Source organism: Plectropomus leopardus, chromosome 23 (genome assembly GCF_026936395.1).
Source record: "Plectropomus leopardus strain MGB_pleo_1.0 chromosome 23, ASM2693639v1, whole genome shotgun sequence".
In the NCBI taxonomy this organism is placed as follows: Eukaryota; Metazoa; Chordata; class Actinopteri; order Perciformes; family Serranidae; genus Plectropomus; species Plectropomus leopardus.
The window spans coordinates 23,045,367-23,070,899 of NC_142198.1; the positions used below are offsets into that span (position 1 = coordinate 23,045,367).

The 25,533-nt window shown below is 37.5% G+C and overlaps 2 protein-coding genes across 3 annotated transcripts in view; both read left to right on the forward strand.

The window, feature by feature from the left end:
* The first annotated feature begins 7,418 nt into the window (after positions 1–7,418).
* eslec (eosinophil lineage-specific marker) lies at positions 7,419–15,203 on the forward strand. Of its 2 annotated transcripts, XM_042512320.2 has the most exons (7): positions 7,432–8,653; positions 9,918–10,129; positions 11,133–11,477; positions 11,775–11,866; positions 11,954–12,088; positions 12,847–12,952; positions 14,295–15,203. In XM_042512320.2, the coding sequence occupies exons 3-7, from the start codon at positions 11,141–11,143 to the stop codon at positions 14,360–14,362; spliced, it is 738 nt and encodes a 245-aa protein (XP_042368254.2). In that variant the 5' UTR covers positions 7,432–8,653; positions 9,918–10,129; positions 11,133–11,140; the 3' UTR covers positions 14,363–15,203. The 2 variants fall into 2 exon arrangements, with proteins under 2 accessions (XP_087929667.1, XP_042368254.2); XM_088073541.1 differs by lacking the exon at positions 9,918–10,129 and having other exon boundaries at positions 7,419–8,653.
* Positions 15,204–17,462: 2,259 nt separating this feature from the next.
* Positions 17,463–25,533, forward strand: part of fgb (fibrinogen beta chain) — a 41,159-nt gene continuing 33,088 nt past the window's right edge. The window contains exons 1-11 of the mRNA XM_088073440.1: positions 17,463–17,619; positions 18,615–18,647; positions 18,739–18,839; positions 19,438–19,537; positions 20,047–20,115; positions 20,465–20,579; positions 21,265–21,371; positions 22,171–22,285; positions 22,878–22,997; positions 23,127–23,249; positions 23,351–23,445. Of these exons, the coding sequence (XP_087929566.1) occupies positions 17,539–17,619; positions 18,615–18,647; positions 18,739–18,839; positions 19,438–19,537; positions 20,047–20,115; positions 20,465–20,579; positions 21,265–21,371; positions 22,171–22,285; positions 22,878–22,997; positions 23,127–23,249; positions 23,351–23,445 (1,059 nt within the window). The 5' untranslated portion in view covers positions 17,463–17,538. The remainder of the gene's footprint in view (positions 17,620–18,614; positions 18,648–18,738; positions 18,840–19,437; positions 19,538–20,046; positions 20,116–20,464; positions 20,580–21,264; positions 21,372–22,170; positions 22,286–22,877; positions 22,998–23,126; positions 23,250–23,350; positions 23,446–25,533) is intronic.

A 25,533-nucleotide genomic window follows, 5' to 3' on the forward strand; every position in this document is an offset into this window, starting at 1 on the left:
GAAGACATTTTATTTTATTATTTTTGGCAGTTAATATTTATTTTAAAATTTGAGTCAAGTTTTTTTTTTCCTGTTTAGTGATTTGGATTAAAAAAAAGAAACTGCCAATCTTTTTTCTTGAAAACCTTTGGATATTTTTTTCTTTAAACCTATATATATATATATATATATATATATATATATATATATATATATATACATATATATGAATTTCTTTCTCTTTTAATTTTTTCTTTCTTTTTGTGTCATTTAAAAAATAGCAATTTTATTTCCATCACAATTTTAGTGATTTTTTTTTTTTCTTACCTGCTTTCCACACCTGCGGACCGCCAAATTTTTTTAATTCCCTAAAATTATACCAATTATAAAAGCCAGACTGTAAAAACAAAAAATTGTGGTTGAATTTCTAAATTTCCGACGGTCCTTGAACATATGATGTGGGAGGAACACTTGATGCATTTTTTCCGAGTCTCTCCGGGTCTCTGGACTGAACACGTGTTTGCTGTTTAGTTAAATATCTTAAAGTTTGAGTCTTGATTTTAAAAAATAAAGAAAGCTCTCCGCAGTGAGGGGCTCCCTTAACTGTCGAGGGGGTTCCCCTCCTCAGCAGCAGCAGCGGGGCGCCGCAGCCTGTTTGTGTTGTCGTTGATTCCAGCGCGGGAGTACCCCCTTAAAGAGGGGCCGCCCCTCTGTGACGTAACGACGCGACCAGCGGAAGTTTTCAAATCTCAAACAGGAGCTGACTCTGTTTGTCCGTTTGCTTCGCTGCTGCTACTCGGTAAAAACGCCAAAAATAACGTCCAAAGTCGATTTAAAATCAAACGGAGGCAGAGTGATCGTCCCCGCCGTCAGTCCGGATCGTGTCCGCGGAACTTGGAGCGCGGTTGGATGTGTGTTATGTAGCGGCTAAGCTAGCTAAAGTTAGCCGTGTTAGCTAACATGATGGAAAAAGTTCAAGTCGGAGCTTTAAAGTGCGCTAAAGCAGAGAGGAGAGGACATCCGGGGACAGGTGTGGATATCTGGAGTTTTCGTGTCCAAACATTGGACACTGTGGACATTTCACATGCTCCGGTGGACTCGGTGTGGTTTTTGCTGGATTGGACTGAAGCTAACAGCCGCCGGATGAAAACACCGTCGGTAAGATGTTTGTGTTGATTATTTGTCTCATAGAGGCTGTTATAGATGTTATAGATGCTGTGCTACATGTTATAGATGCTGTGTTACATGTTATAGATGCTGTGTTACAGGTTATAGATGCCGTGCTACATGTTATAGATGCTGTGCTACATGTTATAGATGCTGTGTTACATGTTATAGATGCTGTGTTACAGGTTATAGATGCCGTGCTACATGTTATAGATGCTGTGTTACATGTTGTAGATGCTGTGTTACAGGTTATAGATGCCGTGCTACATGTTATAGATGCTGTGTTACATGTTATAGATGCTGTGCTACAGGTTATAGATGCCGTGCTACATGTTATAGATGCTGTGTTACATGTTATAGATGCTGTGCTACAGGTTATAGATGCTGTGCTACATGTTATAGATGCCGTGCTACATGTTATAGATGCCGTGCTACATGTTATAGATGCTGTGCTACATGTTATAGATGCTGTGCTACATGTTATAGATGCTGGCTATCTGCTGTCAGAAATGCAGTTGTTTGTTGGTGTTTGTGTTTCAGACCGCAGTGTCTGCTTGGTTATTGTGTTAACCCCTTAGGGACTGCTCGGTGCATTTAATACGCTTTTCATCCTTCATTTTTTAATAATATTGGCTGTGTTTATGCATTTTGGGAAGATTATGTACGTTTGTATAATCTTGGTATTTCCAGCTCCAAACAATAAGTCTAAAATACAAAATAGTTAAATTTATACGGTTAAGTGCAAAATAAACAAATAATTGAAACCCATGCAATCTGCAATTTTTGATCCCACAGCCATTAAAGCATTAAAACATTGCATTGTTTTATTTCTGGGTGTCATTTTGGGCTTTTGCCTTTAAATTTGTCTGTTTTACTATTTTCCACCTGATGATGTCTTATTAACCATATTTTGCACATGGAGAAAATACATGCTGTTTCTGTCTACTGTCAGAATAAATGTTGCTGTAAATCATAGACATATTCCAGGCTGTGCTAAAAAGAAAAACAACAAAAAAGCTACTTTGCATATAGGACATTTAAAAATAATTCAGTTTTTGTGTTTGTTTTTTTCTTATAAAACAATAGTGACAAAAACCTGGCATTTAAAGGGTTAAAATTATGAAAGGTAATGAATATTTGATATTTATGATTAGGACTGAAAAAAATAATAAACTCGATGAAAGTAGAAAATAATATTAATGTAATATTTTTAAGGCTTGATTTTGAAAAGCGCCTTTTTGTGGTCAGAGTGATGTAAGTGTGTGTGATATTCAAGTGGTCCCTAAGGGTTAATGCTGTTGCTTTCACAGCTGTTTGTTGTTGATGTTGTTGTTGTGTGTTTTGATTGTTTGAGATTTATGGCTGTATGGTTATAATAATATAAAAATATGAAAATGTATACTTATTTGCCTTCTGTCCTTGGTTGCAAGCCCTGCTAGGTGCCAAAACACCTGCCACGATTCAAAAATAGCCTTTCACAAATTGTGCTGCTGAGAAAAACTACTCAAAACACACAATATTTATACATTTTACATTTACATTTTTTATATTTTAAACCTACATATTAGTTTTATACATTGTGTTGTCACGTAACAGTTTTATATTGTACACACTTTTTATAATTTATACACTTTTTACACACTGCATGTTATCCATATTGTAATTGAAATATTAATATTTTGCTAATTGTCTACTACTGTATTTCTTGGCATTTTTATTTTTACACCTAACATACTCGGCATATTATGCATACGTCATTTTGTAAATATTTACATATTGTACCAACTGGATACTACTGTATTTCTATTTTTACATGCTTGTGCATTTACATATTTCTTCTTGCTATTGTTCTCTATGCTGGCATTAGAGCAACTGTAACAAACCACAACCCCGGGGATCAGTAAAGTATTTCTTATTCTGAATATATAATGGGGGTAGGATTTTTTTTTTTCATTTAACAATTTAAAATGCCTGTTATTGTCAAAATGACATTAGCGTCACTGAAACAGTAAATATCTAAGCGCAAAACTTTTACTGTTTGTCTGTATGCCAGTGTTTTGCAGTAGAGGGGGAAATGATTATAACCTTACTGTACATGCTCAAAAGTTGAACGATAAAAACTGTTTCCGCAGCCTGTTGACTATCACTTTGATATCAAACGTTCTTCGCAATACGAACAAAATACTGGGAAAAAAAAGAAAGAAATGTGTGTGAATGCATGACCCGTCGATGTTGATGAAGCATGATGTGTCCTATGAACTGAGCGGGAAAAATTGTTGAACAATTGACATTTTCTGAAGTTTCTTGGGAGTTGATGACAAATTTTGCGATATTTTTCCAAAAGAAAATTGACTGAGAAACAAAAAGCACAACCCTCATGTTAGAATTACAAGACTGCCTTTAAATCAAACCTCTGACCGAGATCCAAACTCTTCATGTAAAACTCCTTGAGCGCACTGTCGTCTTTTGTTTCGGTAAACACATGGCCGCCAGTTGTTTAGATACTTGTTTACTTAAGTTATAATTAAATTATATTCACAGTAAAAGCTCAGGGTGTCGGTCGCTGTTCTCAGGTAGTTGTAGCACCTTACCGTCTCAACACGTGAGCCCTTAGAGCCTGAGAGGCTGAGCGGGAGCTTTTCCAGAAGTCAATGACAATCTTCATGTCACGATTATTTATTTATTTATTTATTTTATATGACAGTTTATTTCCACTCCTCTTTCAGTATCAACTTTTTGTCACCATTTTATCTGGGGGTTGTAATACCTCTGTCTGTCCTCTCTGTGTGTGTCTCTCAGGTCAGGAGCATATCCGCAACAATTCCCAGTACGAGCAGGAGGAGAAGGTCCAGTTTGTGATAGACGTGGTGTGCGCCATGGCCCACGCTCTCCACAACATGCAGAGGGACCTGTGTCCCAAAAACTCCAGCATCTGCCCTGAGATGGACCTGACAGGAGGGAGGAAACTGCTCACTTAAATCCGCAGCATCAGCTTCAAAGGTAGGTTGAAAGCTAGTGGCCCGCAGGGTCGGAATCAGGGCTGGGCAGCCGGGCAGCATGAGGGGGAGGGTGCCCTGGGCGTGCTGACCCCTGGCACCATCGATTACTCCTGAGGGGCTATATCCCGTGCATCCTGGGGGAGGATGTGGACATGGAATCCAAGTGGTCCACGTTCAGTACCTCCATTGTGGAAGTGGCTGCTAAAAGCTGTGGTCCGCAGGTCGCCGGTGCCTGTCTTTGCAAGCAGCCTCGCATACCAAAACAAATACTTTGTTTTAGGTACTGCGGGTATATACCAGTGGGGTGTGTGAAGCTTTCAGGCGTCAGACAGCAACCTACACACCTGCTGGTGGAAACCCAACAGAGAGGTGTTTTCTGAGACTGCACTGGTTGGCCTGAAGGGCTGCAGCTGAGGCAGTCGCCAAAGCAAAAACTCGGGTGTTCGGGAGGCCATGAAGGAGGAAAGTGTTGCTGGGGAGAGGGAGGTCTGCTCTGCTCCACCTGTTGTCCCTGTGATCCAACCTTGAATAAAAGGCAGTAAATGGCACAGGTTACAGAAATTCATTTGTTTTAAAGATGAATTTCTGTTTTTACTGGAGACAGACAATAAAGAATCAATCCATCAATCTATCTATCTACCCTCTAGGGGAGAGTCTCTAGCCCTCGACTAGCTTTTGTTTCATTTGATCTGGATCTGATAAGACCGTGATGACTCAGCCAGTTAGTACTGAGCGTACCTACCCCAGTACGGAGACACTGGGTCTCCCCACCGGAGCTAGACCGGGAGGGGGTGGAGCTTGTAGGCAAGTGTTTCTAGGGCCGGTCTTTGGCCATACGGCCCAGTTGGGCTTACCCCGAATAACATTTTGTCACCACCCAGTGGGTCCATGGCCCACTTCTACCCCCGTTAAAGGGGTTCTTTTTGGGAGTTTTTCCTCAGGTGATGTGAGGGTCTGAGGACAGAGGGATGTTGTATGCTGTAAAGCCCTCTGAGGCAAACCATGTTTTGTCTTAATGGGCTTTAAAAATAAAATTGACTTGGTAGAGAGTGTTCGGCTGCGGTCAAAACTTTCAAATAATCTCTTTTCCACTTTTCCTTCTTCTCCACAGAAAATATCATGAGGTCCAGGAAAGATGTGAGGGAGACTTCATCAAGACGTAGGAAAAGACGACTGCACCTGTCCTCGGCTCTGTGATGATGGGATGGCTGCTGTTATGGATGAGGGTCTGCTGTGATCAAACTACAGTGTTCAGATGATGGACGACAAAAGCACATCCTCACGGTACTGGCTTTTACGCAGAAGGTTGTTTTTTTTCTCGGCCGGCGAAGCAAAGGCCGTCTTGAAATTGCTAAAATGATCAGCACTGAGCACCACTATTAAAATTGAAAGAATGATTACGAGAGCCTGAGCATCAACCCTCGGCGGGATTTTTTATTTTTTTAAATAAGATAATAATATCTCCAAAATGTTTTCCTTAAATATTAACAAAAATTAACAAGAAAAAAATAAAAGAAAAAATTGCAAAATCCTTGGGAAAAAAAATCTGAAAAATGTTTTACTTTTTAAAATAGACAAGAAAATGTAAAATACCTAAAAAATACAGCCATCCATTCAAAGTTGTATGCCCCTCTCCTAAGCCAAAATAGAAATCCTAAGTCCCTCCCCAGTTCTTAAAACAAGACTTGATATGCCCCCCCCCCCTCCCATCTCAATAATGATAAACAGTCCCTACTGACCACGTTAACTGATTTTTGTATTCAAAGTCAAACGTAGTTTGAAGTGTTTTCTCATAAGTGTTTGGTATCGATCAGCAGAGGAGAGCGTCATGGTTTCAAGTATAAGATTCGAAGGCCTGTAGTGAACTTTATCAGCACTTTAGGAAGAAGTTAGATCAAGACAGTTAAAACAGTAGAAGTGACAGAGGGGAGGAGTGTATTTAGCTGCGGCCCTGAGATGCTGTGAGCTGCTGTTTGTCCACTTTGAAAGAGATAACGCTGGAAACAGCCCGTGCTACACTTGTTCACAATGACGACTTAGAAGCAGAGGACTTTGCCTGGGAGAGACTGTGAGACAAAGAGAGACTTCGAATGAGACGAATCCTGATCAGCTGACATCGTGATCTCATCTCAGCCACATGAGGTGTCAGAAGATGATCCAGCCGTTCATGGAGACAGAGAGATGGACAAATCAAACTCAAGCCGAGTTTGCAACGTTCAAACCGACCGAGGCCAGCCACCAGAACCGCACGAGCATAACCGAGCTGCCCGTCCAGTGTCCTCACAAGGGACACACTGCAACTTTCCAGAGCGAACCGTTTCCCTGGCATCGAGACCTCTGAGGAAGGTGAAACGATCTTTCCTGTGCTGTTATGGGGTTGATGCTCTTAAATGATCGGGACACGGAGGAAGTGTTAGACCTCGATCAGGATCTCCCATTAATACAGTTCTGGGTCATTCTCTGATCAGGCCTCGTCTTTATCTTTTCCTTCAGCGTTTTATGGGATAGGTTTCCTCTCTGCTGTTGATCGATGCTTGACATTGACTTTTCTTTAATCTTTTCATCTGCTTGATCATCGTGCACTATTTCAGCGCACCTGATCGAGTCCAGATGTCACACCTAATTCAGTTCCTCACTGGTTTTTATCAACTCGCTTTTATTTTTGCTTCATTTTTTGTTTATTTAGTCATTTTATTCACTTTGTGTCTTTGCTGTATTCACTGTTTCATCATTCATCCACAGTGATTCTTAAACTCACTCATTTGTAGTTTTAGGAGTAGTTTTGCTGTGTAGTGAGTAGTTTAATAAAGCTTTCATTTATAAAGACACTTGGTCTTGTGATGTGTGTGTGTATAATGTCAGGTCCCTGTACACCTGGAAAAATAACTTAAAAGCAAACTTCAAATTATGACACGAGATGAATGTATAAGGTAAAATGGGTTATCAGCCTTTCTATTTTAATGGGTGGTGCTCCGAGGTTTTTAAACTCTGATTTTCAATATAAACTTTCTGTTCCTGATAGCCGAAGTTGAGTCCCAATACTCCACTTCATCTTTATACCAATTCATGTTTCTGAGTCATAATTTTGCATTATGAGTTATAGTTATGTATTTTGGTTTTGATTAATTAATTAATTAATTATTTTAATTAATTGCTAATTAATTAATAAATCCCCTATTTAAACCGCTACATCCTCTTCTGAAATAATTTTTAAAAAATAAAAGTATATACTATAAAGCGAGTTAAAGAAAAAGAGCCAATCAGGAGTGTTTGTGGTTGTTTCAGAGTGTATGGACTTAAAACTTTGCCTTAAACTCATGGAAAGGTCCTGGAAATGTCTCGGTAAAAATTGATATGAACCCTGATACTAAGCAGAACAGATTAAATATGTTACTGGCTGTTTCTCGCCTTAAATGTTTTTAGAGACATATTTTAGCGTACTGTTTAGCTGTAGATCATTTCTTTGAGTTTGTAATATCCTCCACATAATACTTTATAGATATGAGCAGTTTGCATTGCAGAGCTGAAACACAGACAGCATTTTTTTTTAAATTACTTGATTGCAGTTTTCAGCCAGATGATCTACAAAAACTCTTGGTCACATGACCTGGAAGCTGTCAAAACATTGAAAATAACATGGACCTTGTGTCAGAGTAGTTTGTTGATGGTCCCTGAGTGAAAACCCTGCCTTATGGCGGAGAGCTCGCCGCCCTGTACTGCCAACAGTCGTTTAAAGCGACGCTGCTGGATAACAAGTTAATGTCTATCGAATTTCCAGCCTTAACCTAACTTCACTGCGGTGTCGTTTTGTGCAGTAAATATACAGTATGTATCTGTGATATTTAAGTGGTCTCTAAGGGTTAATGACGCTGGTTGTCGTTGATGTTGTGGTGGCGTGTTTTGATAGTTTGAGCTTTATGGCTGTATGGTTATAACTTTTGGGCCTGTAACACCTCTGAATATGAAACTATATTGTCAATTTTAAAGGTTCACACACATAAAACAGCAGTTTATTTTACTGTATTTTAGGAGTTTTAGGTCTTTGTATAAAAGTTTAAACCAGAAATATATGTTTTTGACTGGAAAGATTAAAACGTCATTTTAAGCATTGGAAAATTAGAAACAAAACAAAAAAGAAAAATTAAATTAAATTAAATTGTCGCACAACACGGATTTTGTCACTTCCGTTTCCGTGAGCAGGAGCGACAGATCGCCATGGAGCAACAGCTTCTGCTCCGTGTTTAAAACCGATATTTATTCACGTTTTGCCAATTTAGCGCCATAAAAATGCGCCGAATTATCCACAAACAGCTCCTTTTTGCGGTGTAATCACGAGAGTACAGACAACTATAAACGAATTACTTTGATAACGAAGAAAACATAAAAATACGATAATTCTCAGGCGTGTTCTGCAGCCAGAAGCGCCGTCCCTTTTCTGTCACTTCCACGCGCTTCTGTGGACGTTTTTTCCGCGATGGACTTTGCAGTTAAGGACATCTTCGTAAAGTGTGAGTCAAATCTCTAAAACTGTGTGTATCTTGTGTGTAAAGTTGCAGTCTCCTCCGGTGATGATTACAGTTTGCCATCCGATGGCGCCAAACACCGCGGTGAAGGTAGAGCTCCGGACTCAGCGGTGGCTTCCGCTCACTGTAACCCGGTTTTGGCAGCAGGAGGGCGGCGTGCTCACCTCCCAGCCCCCGGTGTGACTGCTGGAGGAGCAGACTGAGGGATCGTCAAAATATTACTGTATAAAATGCCCCCAAACCAGTGTTTTCCCAATACCTGCATGATGACTCACCAATATTAATGAAAATGATAATTAAGGAATAGACTAAATTGGTCTCATGTAGCACTAATTTGTTTCCTAATTAATTTAATTTACATAAATATTTAAGGAGAAAACTCAGATTTATTACCAAAATATCCTATATTTTATATAAATAATATATTTTTTTTATTTCAAAATGTATGTTTTTTTCAAATAGTCTCCATGTAATGTGACCCAAAGTGTATATGGGATTTAGTGCTTTTACTAAAATACATTTTTTAGAAGATGAATTTGTCGTTAACTTTAATGATCCAGTGACTAAAAGTTATTAACAACTAACAATATTATTCCTAAATATTTACATTATGTTCCAATGGGATTTTATTTATTTATTTACTTGTTAACTATTTAGGACCCTAACAAAATGGATTGATGTATTTTACAAACAAAGAAAAAGGCAAGGAGCAATTAAGGGGGAAATGGCCTTTAAATTAGCAATGCAGTGCAAGAAAATAAAATAAACAAAAAACAAGAAAACTGCCTAAAATTCCAACATCCCCCCCACCGAAAAATAAAGTACAAAACAGAACAAAAGACAAGGAAATGACCTTAAGAAATGCTTTAAAAATAGTAGTAATGTTTCGATAGTTGGACAAAAAGTCACATAAATATGGACGTGAGATTTTACAGCTTATGTTGTTGGATGATCAATGATGTTCCAAGTTCTTGATAATATGATATAATATAGTATAATACAATACAGTACAGTACAGTACAATACAATATAATATAATCCAGCCAAGTCTAAAGTGGTGTCGGTGCTCACTGTCAAAAATAGTCCATAACCCAGATCTGCACAATGCGAGGTCGGGAAAATAAGAGCAGCTTTGGATGAGATAAGAACAGAAAACCAGACGAGACCGTCTGGGAGGCCGAGACACCGAGACACTGAGATCAATGAAATGAAAGGCTGATTTCAAAATGATGTAACCCAAAACTCGCAGAGCCCGAGAGAGAATACCTGTATCCTCCAGGGAAAACCACATGCGATAAATAAGGGAAAGACAAAGCCGTATCCGTCTCAGTGCCGGAGTCACTTCTGCCCTCAAAGTGTCAGCGAAGTCGTGGGAAATTAAAATAATGACCCGGGAGGAGCATGAGCGATAAAAAGCAGAGCCGCAGAGGCAGCTCTGCACATCAGCTGATCCTCAAACGGGTGAGTTTGCTATCATTACTCATTACATGTATAATACAGGTTCATTTTATATTTTATAGAGACGTTATCACGATGCAAAGAATAATTTGTGTAGACAAAAACATTTTTAGTGTCCAGTTTTATTTATTTTTTATTTTTTGCTTAAGTGTACAATAATAACTTCTCTCATACTTTAATAAAAACGGTATCTTATAAGCGTGCAAAAACATCCACTTTGAGTCAAGATTAAATTGATCAAAATTTGATGGTCAATTTGACCTTTTCCATTGCATTCATGTAAGCGCAATATCTCAGGACATTTCAAGGGAATTTCTTCAAATTTGGCGCAAACGTCCACTTGGACTTTATGATGAACTGATTGGAAATATGTGGTTTAAGGTTAAGGTCATTGTGACCTTGTAAGTTTTCTTGTGAATGCGGTGTCTCAGGGAACACCATGAGGGATTTCTTTAAGTTTGGCACAAACGTCCACTTTGAAAGGTCACTCTGACCTTCAAATTCGGCACGAAAATCCACTTAAAGCCACAGATGAACTGATTAAAATTTGGTAGTCAAAGGTCAAGGTCACCGTGACCTTGCATCTGTCTCATTCCTGTGACATTGATATCTCAGGAACACCTTGAGGAACTTTGTTCAAATTTGGTACAAATGGCCTCAAAAAATACACTGATTAGAATTTAAAGGTCAAAGGTCAATAATTATTTGCTAATTTTGACAGATTTTCACAAAAATGTCAAATAGGAAAAATAATAATGTGCTGACATTAAATATCCAAAAGGTCAGTTTTGCTGTGACGTAATAATTTTTTCCGTCCATTATTCAGCGTCGTCACCAATAATTCTGTCAGTCTGCAGCTCTTTTAAATGATTTTCATCTCTTCTGATCTCATTTGAATTTATTTTCAGCGTATTTTCTGAAATGCTTGGTTAGATTATTGTTGTACACTTCTTGTTCTGCACTTTTACTTGTATTTTTGAGTATTATTGAGTTTCTGTTATGACAGGACACATCATGAAGGCGCTCAGCGTGTCTCTAACACTCGCTGTTTTTCTGGCCCTGAGCCGAGCGGTCCCGTTCAACAACAACAACAACAACAACAACAACAACAACAACAACAACAACAACAACAACAACAGCAGCAGCCTCTCCACCAGGAACTCGGGCCTGTGCGAGTACGTGATAGAGCAGAGCATGCACATCAGCGGGGCGTTCGTCCCGCAGTGCGACTCTTACGGGAACTTCATGCCGCAGCAGTGCTCGACCTCCAACTGCTGGTGCGTCAACGTCATCACCGGAGAGGAGATCCCGAACACGAGGACACTGCTGGGCGCCACAGCCGTTAACTGTGGTGAGTGACGACGTGTGATCGGGAGTCACACGATGCTTCATTATGCTGGATTTTTTTGGGTACAATTTTAAAGTTTTAACAGTGTTTTCATGTTCTGTGAACTTTGTTACTTTGTACTTTTACTAAAATTGTACTTTTACTTCACTTTTTGTGTCCAAGAACCAATTAGGGGTGTGGATGGTCATTTCAGAAATGTTTGGTTTCAAAGTCATGACAATTTGTTGGTAAAAATGTGAATGAAAACTGCACCCAAATTGCAGGTCAGTAACCTTTTAAAAAAATATGTTTTTTTAATAGACAGCGAGTTCTACTGCCCGCATGGCTGGTCTCGCTTCGGAAGACAGTGTTTCGTCTTCATCGACAGCCCGAAGACTTGGGCTGAAGCCGAGGTGAGGACCTACGAAGCTGCTCACACATTCAGCCGAGCTGCGAAGACTCAAACGCGGTGAAACTCTGTCTGCCGTCGTCTCTTCCAGGGTTACTGTCTGTTCGAAGGGGCCAACCTGGCGTCAGTCCACAGCTACGAGGAGGATTACTTCATCCAGTCTCTGACCAGAGGAGACGGCCACGACTTCCCGCACGCCTGGATTGGTGGCCACGACGCCATACACGTACGGGACTCCTCTGCTTTAGTCGATGCCAAAATTGTTTTGTTGTTTTTTCTAATTTACAATAAAAATAATGTGATTGACACTGGGAATTATTTTGTACGTTCAGTTAACATAAGATGCCAGAGTGAATAAAACAGCTTCAAAATACAGCTTGTTTATTTTTTTTCAAAAGTGGAAGTGAAGGATTTCAGGTCCTAGCTAAAACGTATTGTCCTAAAATCCTAGAATTGTGCACAAATCCTAGAAATGTCCTAAAATCCTAAAAGAACACTTAAAATCCAAGAAATGTCCTAAAATTCAAGAAAAAATCTAGAATCCTAGAAACTTCCTAAAATCAGAAAGTGCCCGAAAATCCTAGGAATGTCCTAACATCCAACAGATGTCCTAAATTCCGAGAAAATCCCTAAAAAACGAAAAGAAATGTCCCAAAATCTGAGACGTGTCCTTAAATTCGAGAAACATTCTCAAATCCGAGAATTTCCTAAAATTCAAGAAATGGGAGTGGCCCCTGGCCTCCTGTCATTTCACAAAGTGGCCCCTGATAAAGCAGGTTGGGTCTCTCAGTTTTAGATGTAAAAAAACTCCTCAAGTCAAACTTTATTTTAGGTTCAAAACAACAAAGGAGTGCGCCTTCAAACTGTGAATGTGACCAACAGTAATTACTTAATCGTTTTACTGAGATGAAGTAAAATAACTGTGAAGCCTCAAATGTGTTTTTGTATTTAAATACGTATAAATGTTTGTCTTTCTCTCCACAGTTCTCTTTTTGGATGTGGAGCGACGGCTCCAAGTTTCGATACGAAAACTGGCATTCGGACTACAGAGTGGAGAGAACTGAGCACTGTCTGAAGATGAATTATGAATGTAATAAACCACACACACACACACACACACACACACACACACACAGACCCTATTTCAATATTTGAAACTGGAAAATCTCCTCCTAACTCCACTCCTCAAGTTTATGCATTATTGTTTACTAATGCTCCTCTATAAGTATAAGTAGGGTTGGGTACCATTTGGGTTTTTTCCATTACCTGTACGAAAACGATACTGTTATGGTATCTGTGACAAACAAAGACTGAACTGATACTTTTCATGCCTCCGTGCATACGATAGCCGAGGCCGGAGGCATTGTGTTTTCGGGTTTTCTCTCTGTTATGTCCAACCTTCCCATTTTTTGTCAACAGGGTATTTCAAGTGATTAGAGTTTGGTGGTCAAAGGTCACCGTGACCTTGTCTCTCTAATTCTTGTGAATAAAAAATAAAACCTTGAGGGATTATTTTCAATCTGGACAGACGTTGACTCAATCTCAAGATGAACTGCTAAGATTTTTGTAGTCATTGGTCAAAGGCCAAGGTGACTATGACCTCATCCATCTCATTCTTGCCAACATGGTATCTTAGAACACCTCAAGGGATTTCTTTTTATTTAATTCCACACAAACGTTGACTTGGTCTCAAGGATGAACTGCTTAGATTTTGAAGGTCATAGGTCAAAAGTCGAGGTCACTGTGAAGTCATCTCTCTTTTTGTCATGAATGCAAAATCTCAGGAATGCCTTTTTGTTTTTTTAAATTTGACAAAAGCATCTATTAGGACTCAACATTGAACTGATCAGATTTTGTTAGTCAAAGGTCAAGGTCAGCACGACCTCATCTGTTTCACTCTGTCTCATTCTTGTGAATGTGTTCTCTCAAGAACACCTATAGGATTTTTTTTGTTTGATTTTTATTTGTAACAAAAGTTGACTTGGTCTCAGTGATGAACTAATTACATTTTGGTGGTCATAGGTCAAAAGTCAAGGTCAGTGTGATGTCATCAGTCCTTTTCTTGTGTACGCAAGATCTCAGGGATTTCTTTTTTTAAACTTTGATACAAATGTTTACTTGGAATGCACTGATTAGATTTTGGTGGTCATAGGTCAAAGGTCAAGGTCACCATGACCTCGGCTGTCTCACTATTTTGAACAATATATTTGAGGAACTCCTTGAGGGAATTTCTTCAAATTTGGCACAAACGTCCACTTGGGCTTATTTTTGAACTGATTGGAATTTGGTGGTCAAAGGTCAAGGTGTCTCGTTGTGGTTATTTTTCTAATTTTTTTGAGTTTGTTTTTGTCTTTCTGCACTTGCTTTGCATCTCTTTGTGGTCAGTTTGAGATCGTTAAATTAAAGTGTCTCTGTCCACCTTGTGTTTGCAGTTGACAGGAAGTGGAATTACGGCTTCTGCGATGACGCTTTGCCTTTCGTTTGTGCCAAGAGGATCTGAACTCGGACCTGACAGCCGAAAAAACGTCACGTCTGACGAGGTCAGAGCCTCCACAGCCCGCTCCAGCATCTGCAGTAATTTTCCTCCAAAACAAAAATCACAAAAAATATAAAGGACAGTTATGGATTCATATTTCTGTTAAAGATTTATTGCAAAATTGTTAAAAAAAAACCCAACATGAATGATGAACATGAAGAATCTGAATGTGCTGAGCCTGTCAGTGTGCTCCCAAATCACCAGCGTTAGCATGGTCATGAAAAACCTGGAAAACCTGGATTTTGCAAGTAGAAATTTCCAGGCCTGGAAAAGTTTTCCTGAAAGTTGTAGAATTTCGTCAAATCTGTATAATAACACACAATGTTTTCAAGGACCGTCAGGAATTTAAAAATGCAATGATAATATTTTTTCTTTTTCTTTGTTGTTTCTGGCTACGATAAATGTTATTCTTGGTGATTTTTTTAAGAAATAGAAAACAAATCACTTTTTTTCTTTAAAAATCACCAAAAAGTAAAAAAAAAAAAATCTAAGGCATGTCTAATATTTTTTGAAGCACTGGGGAGCGACTTATGTTTTTTTATTTTTACTTAGGGGAGGGGCGTACAATTTCACGATTATTTTTTATTTTTACTTATTTTTTCTGTTTTCTCTACTTATTTCTGTCTAAAACTGGATTAAAAGTTGTTTTAGGGTTTAAAGTTGAATTTCTTGTCTAAAGATCTTAAAGTTTAAAGTCATTGTTGGAGTTCTGGTTTGGCAAATGGTGGATATTTTTAAATTTAAGAAACGACACGATAATATCATCATGTTTACAGGAAGTAAATAAAATGTCTGTGCGGTTAAAGTTTGTGTTTGTGTGCTCAGGTTTGTGATTTCAGCACAATGTTCCCTTTTGGACTCAAACAAACACCAGTTTCTCAATCGTCCCAATTTCCCGAAACTGACGCTGCAACATTCACAAGAACGGCTCCGGCTGTGAGATGATTTTTCACCCACAAAAAAGAAAAAAGTCTTTATTCTTTGGATCTTTATAGAGAAAATATAACTTTGATAATAAAAATGTCATTTAAATAAATGAAGCCAAAAATGCCATTATATCTAAAATAGTTTTGTTGGTTTTAACTTTGACAAAGATCATTTCGGTGGGTTGATATTTCAACAGCGTCCTTCACCACATGAGCCAAGTTTAAATCTCAAACACGGAAAAAAAAAGGGAATTACTGACTTGGCAAGAAATGTCCCACAAAGTGCAAGACGTCTGTCAAACGTAACAGGAAAATTACATGTATATATTTCTAAAGTTTAAAAAGAGGGGAGGATATTTAGAAAATAATCCAAAAAATTAGGAAAATGCCCGAAAGCTAAATTATTACTAGTTATGATTATTTAATTAATTTGTATTTAAAACTTAATATTTTAAATTTTATTAGAATTTTAATTTTGAACTCTTTTTTCATTGTTTTAGAAAATTTTCTTGAAACATTTTTACTATTTTTTTCATTTATGTTTTGCTAACTTCTTGCTTTTTGCAAAGTTCTTGCTTTTTCTCCTAATGTTTTTTTTTTTAAAATAAATTAAACCAATTTGCTCAGGTGTCAAAGGGTTAATCCCCAGATTCCAAAAATGGTGAACTTTTTAATGACTCATTCCTCGGTCACGGGTCAGTCGAGGTTTGGGTCATTTCCAAACATGACGGCTTCCTCCAAACAGCCAGGAATTAACTTCCGAATGACAAACACTGAACCCTTTTATTTCTTTTATTTTCTCAAAGTTGTAATAGTACACGTGGTCTTAAAATACTGCAGTATCATCTTTACATGTTTGTTTTTCTAAACTTTAAACTATGAACTCCAGAACAAACACAGAGGACGTGTCCTCAGCTGTCCCGTTAAAAAGTAACTAACACTTTTTCAGCCGACACGAGCTTTTCGACATGAGAGCGTGTGATTTAAACGCACTGGCGGAAAGAAAGGAAGTTTGCACACGACTGAAAGCATCGCTAAAAGAGAGTTAAGAGAATTAATGCTTCAGCCTCTTGTGGCAAAAATGAGTATTACAAGAAAACTTAAAAATAGGGAACAAAATTCACAAAATTCCAGCAGCAGGAGGATTTTAATAATATATATATATTTTATTGATTTAATTTTTTTTTGCAGGTTTTATTGATTTAAAAATAAGTGACCTAAGAACGGGGGAGAAACAAAGAAAAGTCACTGGGCAAAGTGGGTTTTTTTTTTAATTATTAGTATCATTTTTTTATCATCTGTTTTTACTTAGGTGAAAAAACTAATTCTAGCAATGAAAAAAAATTCTAAACTTCCTTAAAAGAGTTAATTAGAAAAGTGATCATGGAGAGAAAAAAAACACCTCTTAAACCGTTTTAACTGGTTTTCATGGATGAAAAAAACCTTAATCAGTAAAAATGTTTAAAAAAAACAAAAACAAAAAAACTGTTATTGATGAAAGTAACTTGGAAGAATGATCCAGACAAAAAACACAAGAAAGATGTATTCTTGAGTCATAAATGTGTGAAAAAGAAATATTTAGATTTGAAATGCAGGAGAATATTCTTGTACACTGTTTTTAAAGATATTCAGGAGGCTCTCTGTGAATGCACGTTATTTACAAAAATATAGAAATGTAGAAAGCATTTAAAAAAACATGAAAATATAAATATAGAAAGAAATTAAAATATATATATATATAGGAAACTATACACTTAAAACAAATAATTACTTAAAACAAATAATTACTTAAAACAAATTATACAAATTCAGAACGTTAAATTATATATATTAATAACGTTGCACATTTTGACTTACGAAGTGGAAACTTGGATCAATAAATTCAGACTTATCAGTAAACTCTTTGGCCATTTTGCCCTTTTGTTCCTCCACAAAGTGCAGGCTGCGCGGACGCAGCGGTGACTCAGGCTGGGTAAACTGTCCCGAAAGTTATTGACCAGTTTTTTTCAGCAGATCGATGAAAGTTGGGGGCGGAGGGCCGCCCACACACACACACACACACACACACACACACACACACACACACACACACACACACACACGGTCAGTCCCACTGAGGATAAATGAGCGTTGAGATCAGATTTCGGGGACAGAGAGAGGACTAACGGCACACTGAAGACATCTGAGTGAAGGGAACTTTATCGACAGTGAGGGATGAGGACGCTGCTGCTGCTGTGTGTGTTTGTGGCCGTCGCCTGGGCTCAGGACAATCTGGAATATGACGACTACGACTCAGTGAGTTCGTGTTCACTCAAGTGAAATTATAAAAATCCCAAAGTTTCTGTGAGGTCGAGGAAATGGTGAATGAATCAGTTGTCATTGCGCGGATGTTTTTTTGCATGTTAATGTGCATATTTTTGTGCTTTTATTGTGGTTTTATTCATTTGTTCTGACTCTGCTGTCTCATTTAGCTCTCCCGTTATAAAGAGACTGTTGATCTCAACTAACCTGGTTAAATATGGGTTAAAGTCAAAAAAGTTAAATTAAATTTGAGGATAGTTAAATGCAAAAAATGCTTAAATACCAACATTCGATGGAGTGATGCAGCTGTGTAGAGCGATTATTTTTGGCACACTTGCAATTTCGAAGGCATGTATTCTTTAAAAATGAATGAAGAAAAAAATGTCCCCCCCAAAAAAAATCGTTAAACAATATAAAAAATTACTGAAAGGAAAAAGAAATCAGCAAACATTTTTAAAGAAAAGAAATTTGCCAACATTTTAAGAAAACATACCTTCCAAATCTGACTTTTTAAAAAAACAACCCAAAACATTTTTTTTAGATGGATTTTCATTCTTAAATGTTTCCTGTGAAATTGTTTTTTGTTTTATTTGTTTTTTAAAATGTCTGTTTCATATTTCATAATTTTATTTGTTTTTAGTATGTAGTTTTCTTTATATTTCAATTTTATTTTTGTCTGAATTCTAAACTTTTTCCTGCATTTATATTTTTCTATTTTTTGTCAAATTTCTATATTCTATAGTTTTGTTATTTTTTTCTATATTGCCCACATTAGATTACATATTGTTAGTTTGTAATTAAAGTATTTTTATCCATGTTTTTGTGTGATTTTTATTTTGGACAATTTGCACCATTCTGACAAGTCGCAGCACCAAAAGTACCTGGACTCATATTTCAGAAACAACTGTTATAGACAGAAGCATTGAAGAAAAGAATTCATTTAAATGTTTAAATAAATTAACAATAATGTCCTTTTTTTCCCTCCACAGGCCACTAAGAGCCCGCCGGCTCAGGGTGCGACAGTAAGTCCAAAACGCTTCAACGAATCTGATCTTTAGCACATTTATTGAGTTATTTCGTTTTTCATTCTTAATGTCTCATTTTCTCTCGCAGGCCAAACCAGTAGATGCTCGTGGTCACCGACCGACCACTTCGGGTTGGGACCGCTACAACCCTAACCGCTATTCCCCGCCCCCTATCAGTGGCGGCAACAGGTACATTTAAACACACACACACACACACACACACACACAAGTCTTAAATGAATAAATATTTGATATTTTTGATGAGGACTGATGTTGGTTAGTAAAGTAAACTCAATGAAAGAAGAAAATAATATTATTGTATTATATTTTTTTACAGCCTGATTTTTAAAAGCTCATTTTGTGCGCAGAGCGATACGAGTGTGTGTGATGTTAAAGCGGGCTCTGAAGGGTTAAGTATCAAAAGTACAAATACTCCATTGGTGGCAGAATGGATCTTTATTTCTGATGCATAAGAAGCATTTTAATGGAGGAGTAAATATATATGGAGGCCAAAAAGGGCCACGCTTGCATTTATTATATGTTTTTTAAAATGCCGTTATCTCAAGATCAGAAGTGGGGTTTTTTTTATTATCGTAGCTTAACAAAGCTGGTTTTGTCTTGATAATGGGATAATTTATGCCGATTCTGAGGAAAATTAAAGTATTTCCTCGGACATGAGGCGTCTAATTCATCCCGACGAAACGACTTGTTTTGACAAACCTTTTTGTGCAGTCCGTGCGGTTGTTTCGACGTCATACGTCTGACATGTCGGCGTCTCCGCCTCCAGGTACCGCGGCCGTCCCACCACTGTAACGGGAGGACATCAGGTGCAGGAGAAGGAGGTGCAGCCGGAGGCGGGAGGATGCACACACGCCTCGGAGGAGATGGTAGGACGACTCCAGCACGCCGTCGCCAACGGACCGAACCGTTGATTTGACATTTTTTCAGCTCAGAAACTGCAGATGTGCTTTACTTGTGATTTTCAGAAAGTGTGAGCACAAATTCACAGACTTATTCAGTTCTTTTCTGGATGCGATGAAAATCAACATTGAGACATTTTGGCAGAAAACCATTTTTGGTATTAAGACCATCATTACTTTTGGTTAAAGGTTAATATTGTATGTTTGTAACTCTCTTTAGTTGTGTTATTAACCCCTTGAATTCTTAAAAAAACAAAAACAAAAACTTGGCAGCAATGACAGAAGAAATGACCTGAAAGTTAGAAAGAAACCGGAAAGAAACCAAACAAAGAATGTCTGGAGAACGTTTAATTTGACAATTGATTTTCAAAGATTCATCATAAATTAAAGGAAATTAACGGCAGCCGAGAGCGGTTCTCCGTTCTTTTAACCGCTGCAGAACGGACTAACTAACCTGTGATTTTCCCGTCCATCAGGGTGTGTTGTGTCCTAATGGCTGCGAGCTGAAGACCACACTGCTGAAGCAAGAGAAGAACGTGAAAACGGTGAAGAGAGAAAAAAAAGATTTTTATTTGTTTTTGTGAGAAATTTTAAAAATGGAAATGAGTTTGAACCAATATTTTATTTTATTTTATTTATTTATTATTTATGTTTATTTCATTCTATTTTATTTTATTGTGTAAAAATTGCTATGATCATTTTTGTTTTTTATTTCCTTTTATTTCTGTTTTTCTGAGCAGATTTTAAAATGGGAATGAGTTTAAACCAATATTTTAATTTAATTTAATTTAATTTTACTGCATAAAAATTGATATAAAACTAAATTTAGATTTAGCTTTCTCGACATAATGTCTTGATTGGAACTGACTTTTTTTGTGCATATATTTCTCACAGAGCATCAGTGTACTGAAGCCAGAAGTGGAAAAGTTGTCCCACTCCTCCAACGACATCTACAACCACGTCAAGAGCATGTCCAACACTGTGAGGGAAAGGCTGGAAGTCGGCGACAGTGAGAAACACCTCATTACGTTTTGTTTGTGGCGGCGATCAAAATACCGCTATGCTACTTCCAACAGGGAAATCAGGACGCCTTCTCTTCCTCTTTTTTAATACTTCACACCAATATTAGAGTTGTAACGGTCATTAAAAAACCTGGAAATGTTTTGGAAAACCAAATACACCCTGTAATTTTTGGAAAAGTAATTGAATTTTGTTTCCCAATCCTGTGTTGCAAGTACATGATTTCATAGGCCCGTCGGAAATCCGACAACTAAGCGATCATTTTTGTTATTAAATTTTCTGGAAGTTTTTAATTTAAATTTTTTTAAAGAAAACACACCTTTCAAACACATGGCCAAATTTGGAAGGCAATGTTTTCAATTTTAATTTTTAATTTTTTAATGAAAAAGAAAATCACCCAAATGTTTTTTTAAAATATTGCATAAATAAATAAGAAAGACAGAAAGAAAGAAAGAAAGAAAGAAAGAAATAATAATAACGCCAAAATGTTTATTTAACCACCGTCCACTCAAAAAACAAAACAAAAAATACCGTCCCCCAAATACCGTCCCCCAGCCCTGGTTCCAAATGTGCGTAGCAGTTTAGCTCAAACTTGTTGTTGGTGGCGTTTTGAAATTTTGAAACAAAAGTTCTTCGTAAATACGTTTTTTTTTTTTTCTCTGCTTGTCCATCAGACAACAACAGGGTGGAGAATCATTTCACCAGTCAGCTGGAGGAACAACACGCCTACATCAAGGAGATGGTGGACACTTTCATCCCGTCCAACGTCAGAGTGCTGCAGGCGAGTGAAAACATTAACATGGAAGTCCAAAAAGCAGCACTGAAACCTGCTTATCATTATTATTTTAACTGTTGTTTGTGTTTTATTAAGTAATAAAACATACAAACAAAACAGATCCCAAAGTCAGATGCTTCCCATTTAAAGAATGGAAATACCTCAAACCCTTTCAAGAGAAAAAACAATGAAAAATCAAAATCAAATACCATTATAATGCTTGTAATATGTAATAGTTTATCATATATCACATATATCTTTTTAACCATGTAACTAGTTGTACTACCAGTGTGTATTTCCACGTACTTATTCTTGATATTTACCATTACAGTACTTCAGTAACATCTCAGAAATTGTGAAAGATCAAACTGATGCTTTTTTAAAAAATTACTATTATTACTATATAATAAAAACAATGACTATTGATCTTTTTATCAGAAGAAATGTACATTTATTATCTTGGCATCGCTACCTTTACCATAAAAGGACAAGTGTTTTTTCCACCTGATGACATCATTTTTACCATATTTGGCATATGGAGAAAATACGTGCTATTTTCACGAGGTACACGGTTACAGACAAAAACAAACAAACAATGAAAATTAATAAACATGTATGATGAGGACTGATGTTGGTTAAAAAAAACTCAGTGGAAATAGAAAATCATTGTCGCTAACTCATGAAGCAGCCTGTTCAAAGACACAGTGACGTCGAGTGGATTTTTTTAACATAATCCGAATGGCAGAGATGTCTCAGTCAGAAAGAGTTTCATTCAGCATTTAACGTACACTGTGTTTGGCTTCAGGGGATCCTGGACAAGCTCAAGCAAAAAATCCAGAAGCTGGAGAAGGCCATCCTGAGCCAGAAGGAGGACTGCAAGGAACCATGCAAGACCAAATGTCCCATACCGGTGGTGTCTGGTTGGTGCTCCTGCATTTTTCAATATTCGCAGCAATATGAAAGTGTTGGAAGAACAACACGATTCCCCAGGGAGCAAAAATGTTGAGAAATGTGTCCGACAGCTAAGAGATAACTTCAAAAGTCATCATTTTGATCTGATGCTGGCGCTAAAAAAAACAAGGTCAAGGCGGGGTTACCAAATCGGTTCAAATTCGTCCTGTGTTGGTCATGACTGTTCGAGCCAAATCTTCCGGAGGTCTGGCGATTGTTGGATTGTTTTAGACCAAAGTATTGGAAAGTCCAACCGTCTCAGAATCAGAATCCGGTTTTACGAGTAGAAGTTAGTGTTGATGTTTGTTAAAAATTAACCGGGTCCAACAGAAAACTCTAAGAGCCAGATGTGGAGGTACAGATCAGCGGACGTAGAATAGATTTTTGGTAGAACACAAAAGTAACTAAGTACGTCTTTACTTTTCTGACATGATTAAAACATTTGGGAGATATCAGACATTTAAACGAGGATCTGTCTGGGTCTATTCCTGATACAACGATGTTTATGTCTCTATATGTACAGACCTTTTCTAGATTTAACGTTTTTCCGATGTGATTCAGGTAAGGAGTGTGAGGACATCTACCGTCGTGGAGGAACAGACTCCCAGATGTACCTGATCCAGCCTGATGTCTTCAGCCCTGCGTACAAGGTCTTCTGTGATCAGACCACCCAGAACGGAGGTGAGGACTAACTCAGTCAGTGTCGATACATTTAAGATTTTTGATTCTGGAGTTTGTTTTTAATATTTATACTTTGGATAAGTTGGCAGGGGAATCTGAGTTTTCAAGAGGTTTCTTTTATTTTCCCAGGATGGCTCCTCATCCAGAACAGGCTTGATGGTAGTGTCGACTTTGGCCGGCGTTGGGACGAATATCGCAGCGGTTTCGGCAACATTGCATTCGATGTTGGCAAGGGTCACTGTGAGACTCCAGGTAAGGTTTTCAAATGATGAAGTTACCTGTGTATTCATGTCCACCCATATTCCTTTAGCTTTTCATCGACGGGGGAACCTGTGCCCTTCGTCCCGTGACAGGTGAATACTGGCTGGGCAATGACCGCATTAGTCAGGTGAGCAAGTTGGGCCCCACGGAGGTTCTCATTGAGATGGAGGACTGGACAGGAGCCAAGGTGAGTCAGACACCTTTGTATTTACAGCACAAATATATATTTCATCGAAAGAAAATAAACATGTAACTGTTTTGACTATGTGCTGCTTTGGATCACTTTGCACTAAAACTTTTGAATTCTGAACAAAATACCATTAAAATGTCATATTATGCCGTGTCACCCAAAATCGTACCAAAAACTCAAACTATATTTTGACGTTTTTGGCCGTTTTTCCTCATTCTATACGATGGTGTGTCTTGATATGGTACATAGTGAATTTCCCAGCTGTTTTGGGGACATATTATGTTGTTTTCAGTGTTTTTGCAACTTTCTATGCAATAACGTGATTAGACACGCTATTTAATGCTGTTTTAAGCTATTTTGAGCTGTTTTTGGGACATGCGATTTTTTGACATTTTTGCCATAGTATAGCCTTGGTCTTTTGGTCAATTTTTTCAAAACGCTAATTTTTGGTGATTTTGGCCGTTGTTGCAACTTTCTATGCTATGGCGTGATTAGACACGCTATTTAATTCAGTTTTAAGCTATTTTGAGCTATTTTTGGGAGGTGCCATTTTTTGACATTTTTACCATAGTATAGCCTTGCTGTTTTGGTCATTTTTATCAACATGCTAATTTTTGGTGTTTGTGGCCGTTTTTGCAGCTTCTATACTATAGCGTGTTTAGGCACGCTATTTAATTCGGTTTTAAGCTATTTTTAGCTGTTTTTGGGAGGTGCCATTTTTTGACATTTTTGCCATAGTATAGCCTTGCTGTTTTGGTCAATTTTTTCAACATGCTAATTTTTGTTGTATTTTAACATTTTTGCAACTTTCTATGCTATAGCGTGATTAGGCACGCAATTTAATTCGGTTTTAAGCTATTTTTAGCTGTTTTTGGGAGGTGCCATTTTTTGACATTTTTGCCATAGTATAGCCTTGCTGTTTTGGTCAATTTTTTCAACATGCTAATTTTTGGTGTTTTTGGCCGTTGTTGCAACTTTCTATGCTATGGCGTGTTTAGGCACGCTATTTAATGCGGTTTCAAGCTATTTTAGCTGTTTTTGGGAGGTGCCATTTTTGACATTTTGCCATAGTATAGCCTTGCTGTTTTGGTCAATTTTTTCAACATGCTAATTTTTATTGTGTTTTTACATTTTTGCAACTTTCTATGCTATAGCGTGATTAGGCACGCTATTTAATTCGGTTTTAAGCTATTTTTAGCTGTTTTTGGGAGGTGCCATTTTTGACCTTTTTGCCATAGTATAGCCTTGCTGTTTTGGTCAATTTTTTCAACATGCTAATTTTTGGTGTTTGTGGCCGTTTTTGCAGCTTCTATACTATGGCATGTTTAGGCACGCTATTTAATTCGGTTTTAAGCTATTTGGAGCTGTTTTTGGGAGGTGCCATTTTTTGACATTTTTGCCATAGTATAGCCTTGCTGTTTTGGTCATTTTTTTCAACATGCTAATTTTTGGTGTTTTTGGCCGTTGTTGCAACTTTCTATGCTATAGCGTGTTTAGGCACGCTATTTAATTCAGTTTTAAGCTATTTTTAGCTGTTTTTGGGAGGTGCCATTTTTTGACATTTTTGCCATAGTATAGCCTTGCTCTTTTGGTCAGTTTTTTCAACATGCTAATTTTTGGTGTTTTTGGTCGTTTTTGCAACTTTCTATGCTATGGCTTGTTTAGGCACGCTATTTAATTCAGTTTTAAGCTATTTGGAGCTGTTTTTGGGAGGTGCCATTTTTTGACATTTTTGCCATAGTATAGCCTTGCTCTTTTGGTCAGTTTTTTCAACATGCTGATTTTTGGTGTTTTTGGTCGTTTTTGCAACTTTCTATGCTATGGCGTGTTTAGGCACGCTATTTAATTCAGTTTTAAGCTATTTTAGCTGTTTTTGGGAGGTGCCATTTTTTGACATTTTTGCCATAGTATAGCCTTGCTGTTTTGGTCAATTTTTTCAACATGCTAATTTTTGTTGTGTTTTAACATTTTTGCAACTTTCTATGCTATAGCGTGATTAGGCACTAATTTAATTCAGTTTTAAGCTATTTTTAGCTGTTTTTGGGAGGTGCCATTTTTGACATTTTTGCCATAGTATAGCCTTGC

What these genes read in the sequence shown, in the direction of transcription:
- eslec (XM_088073541.1), top strand. Translation starts at nt 11,141, where the DNA reads ATGAAGGCGCTCAGCGTGTCTCTAACACTCGCTGTTTTTCTGGCCCTG. An exon ending in CGCCACAGCCGTTAACTGTG is followed by an intron (nt 11,478 to 11,774) that starts GTGAGTGACGAC and finishes TTTTTTTAATAG; the next exon opens with ACAGCGAGTTCTACTGCCCG. An exon ending in TCTGAAGATGAATTATGAAT is followed by an intron (nt 12,953 to 14,294) that starts GTAATAAACCAC and finishes TTGTGTTTGCAG; the next exon opens with TTGACAGGAAGTGGAATTAC.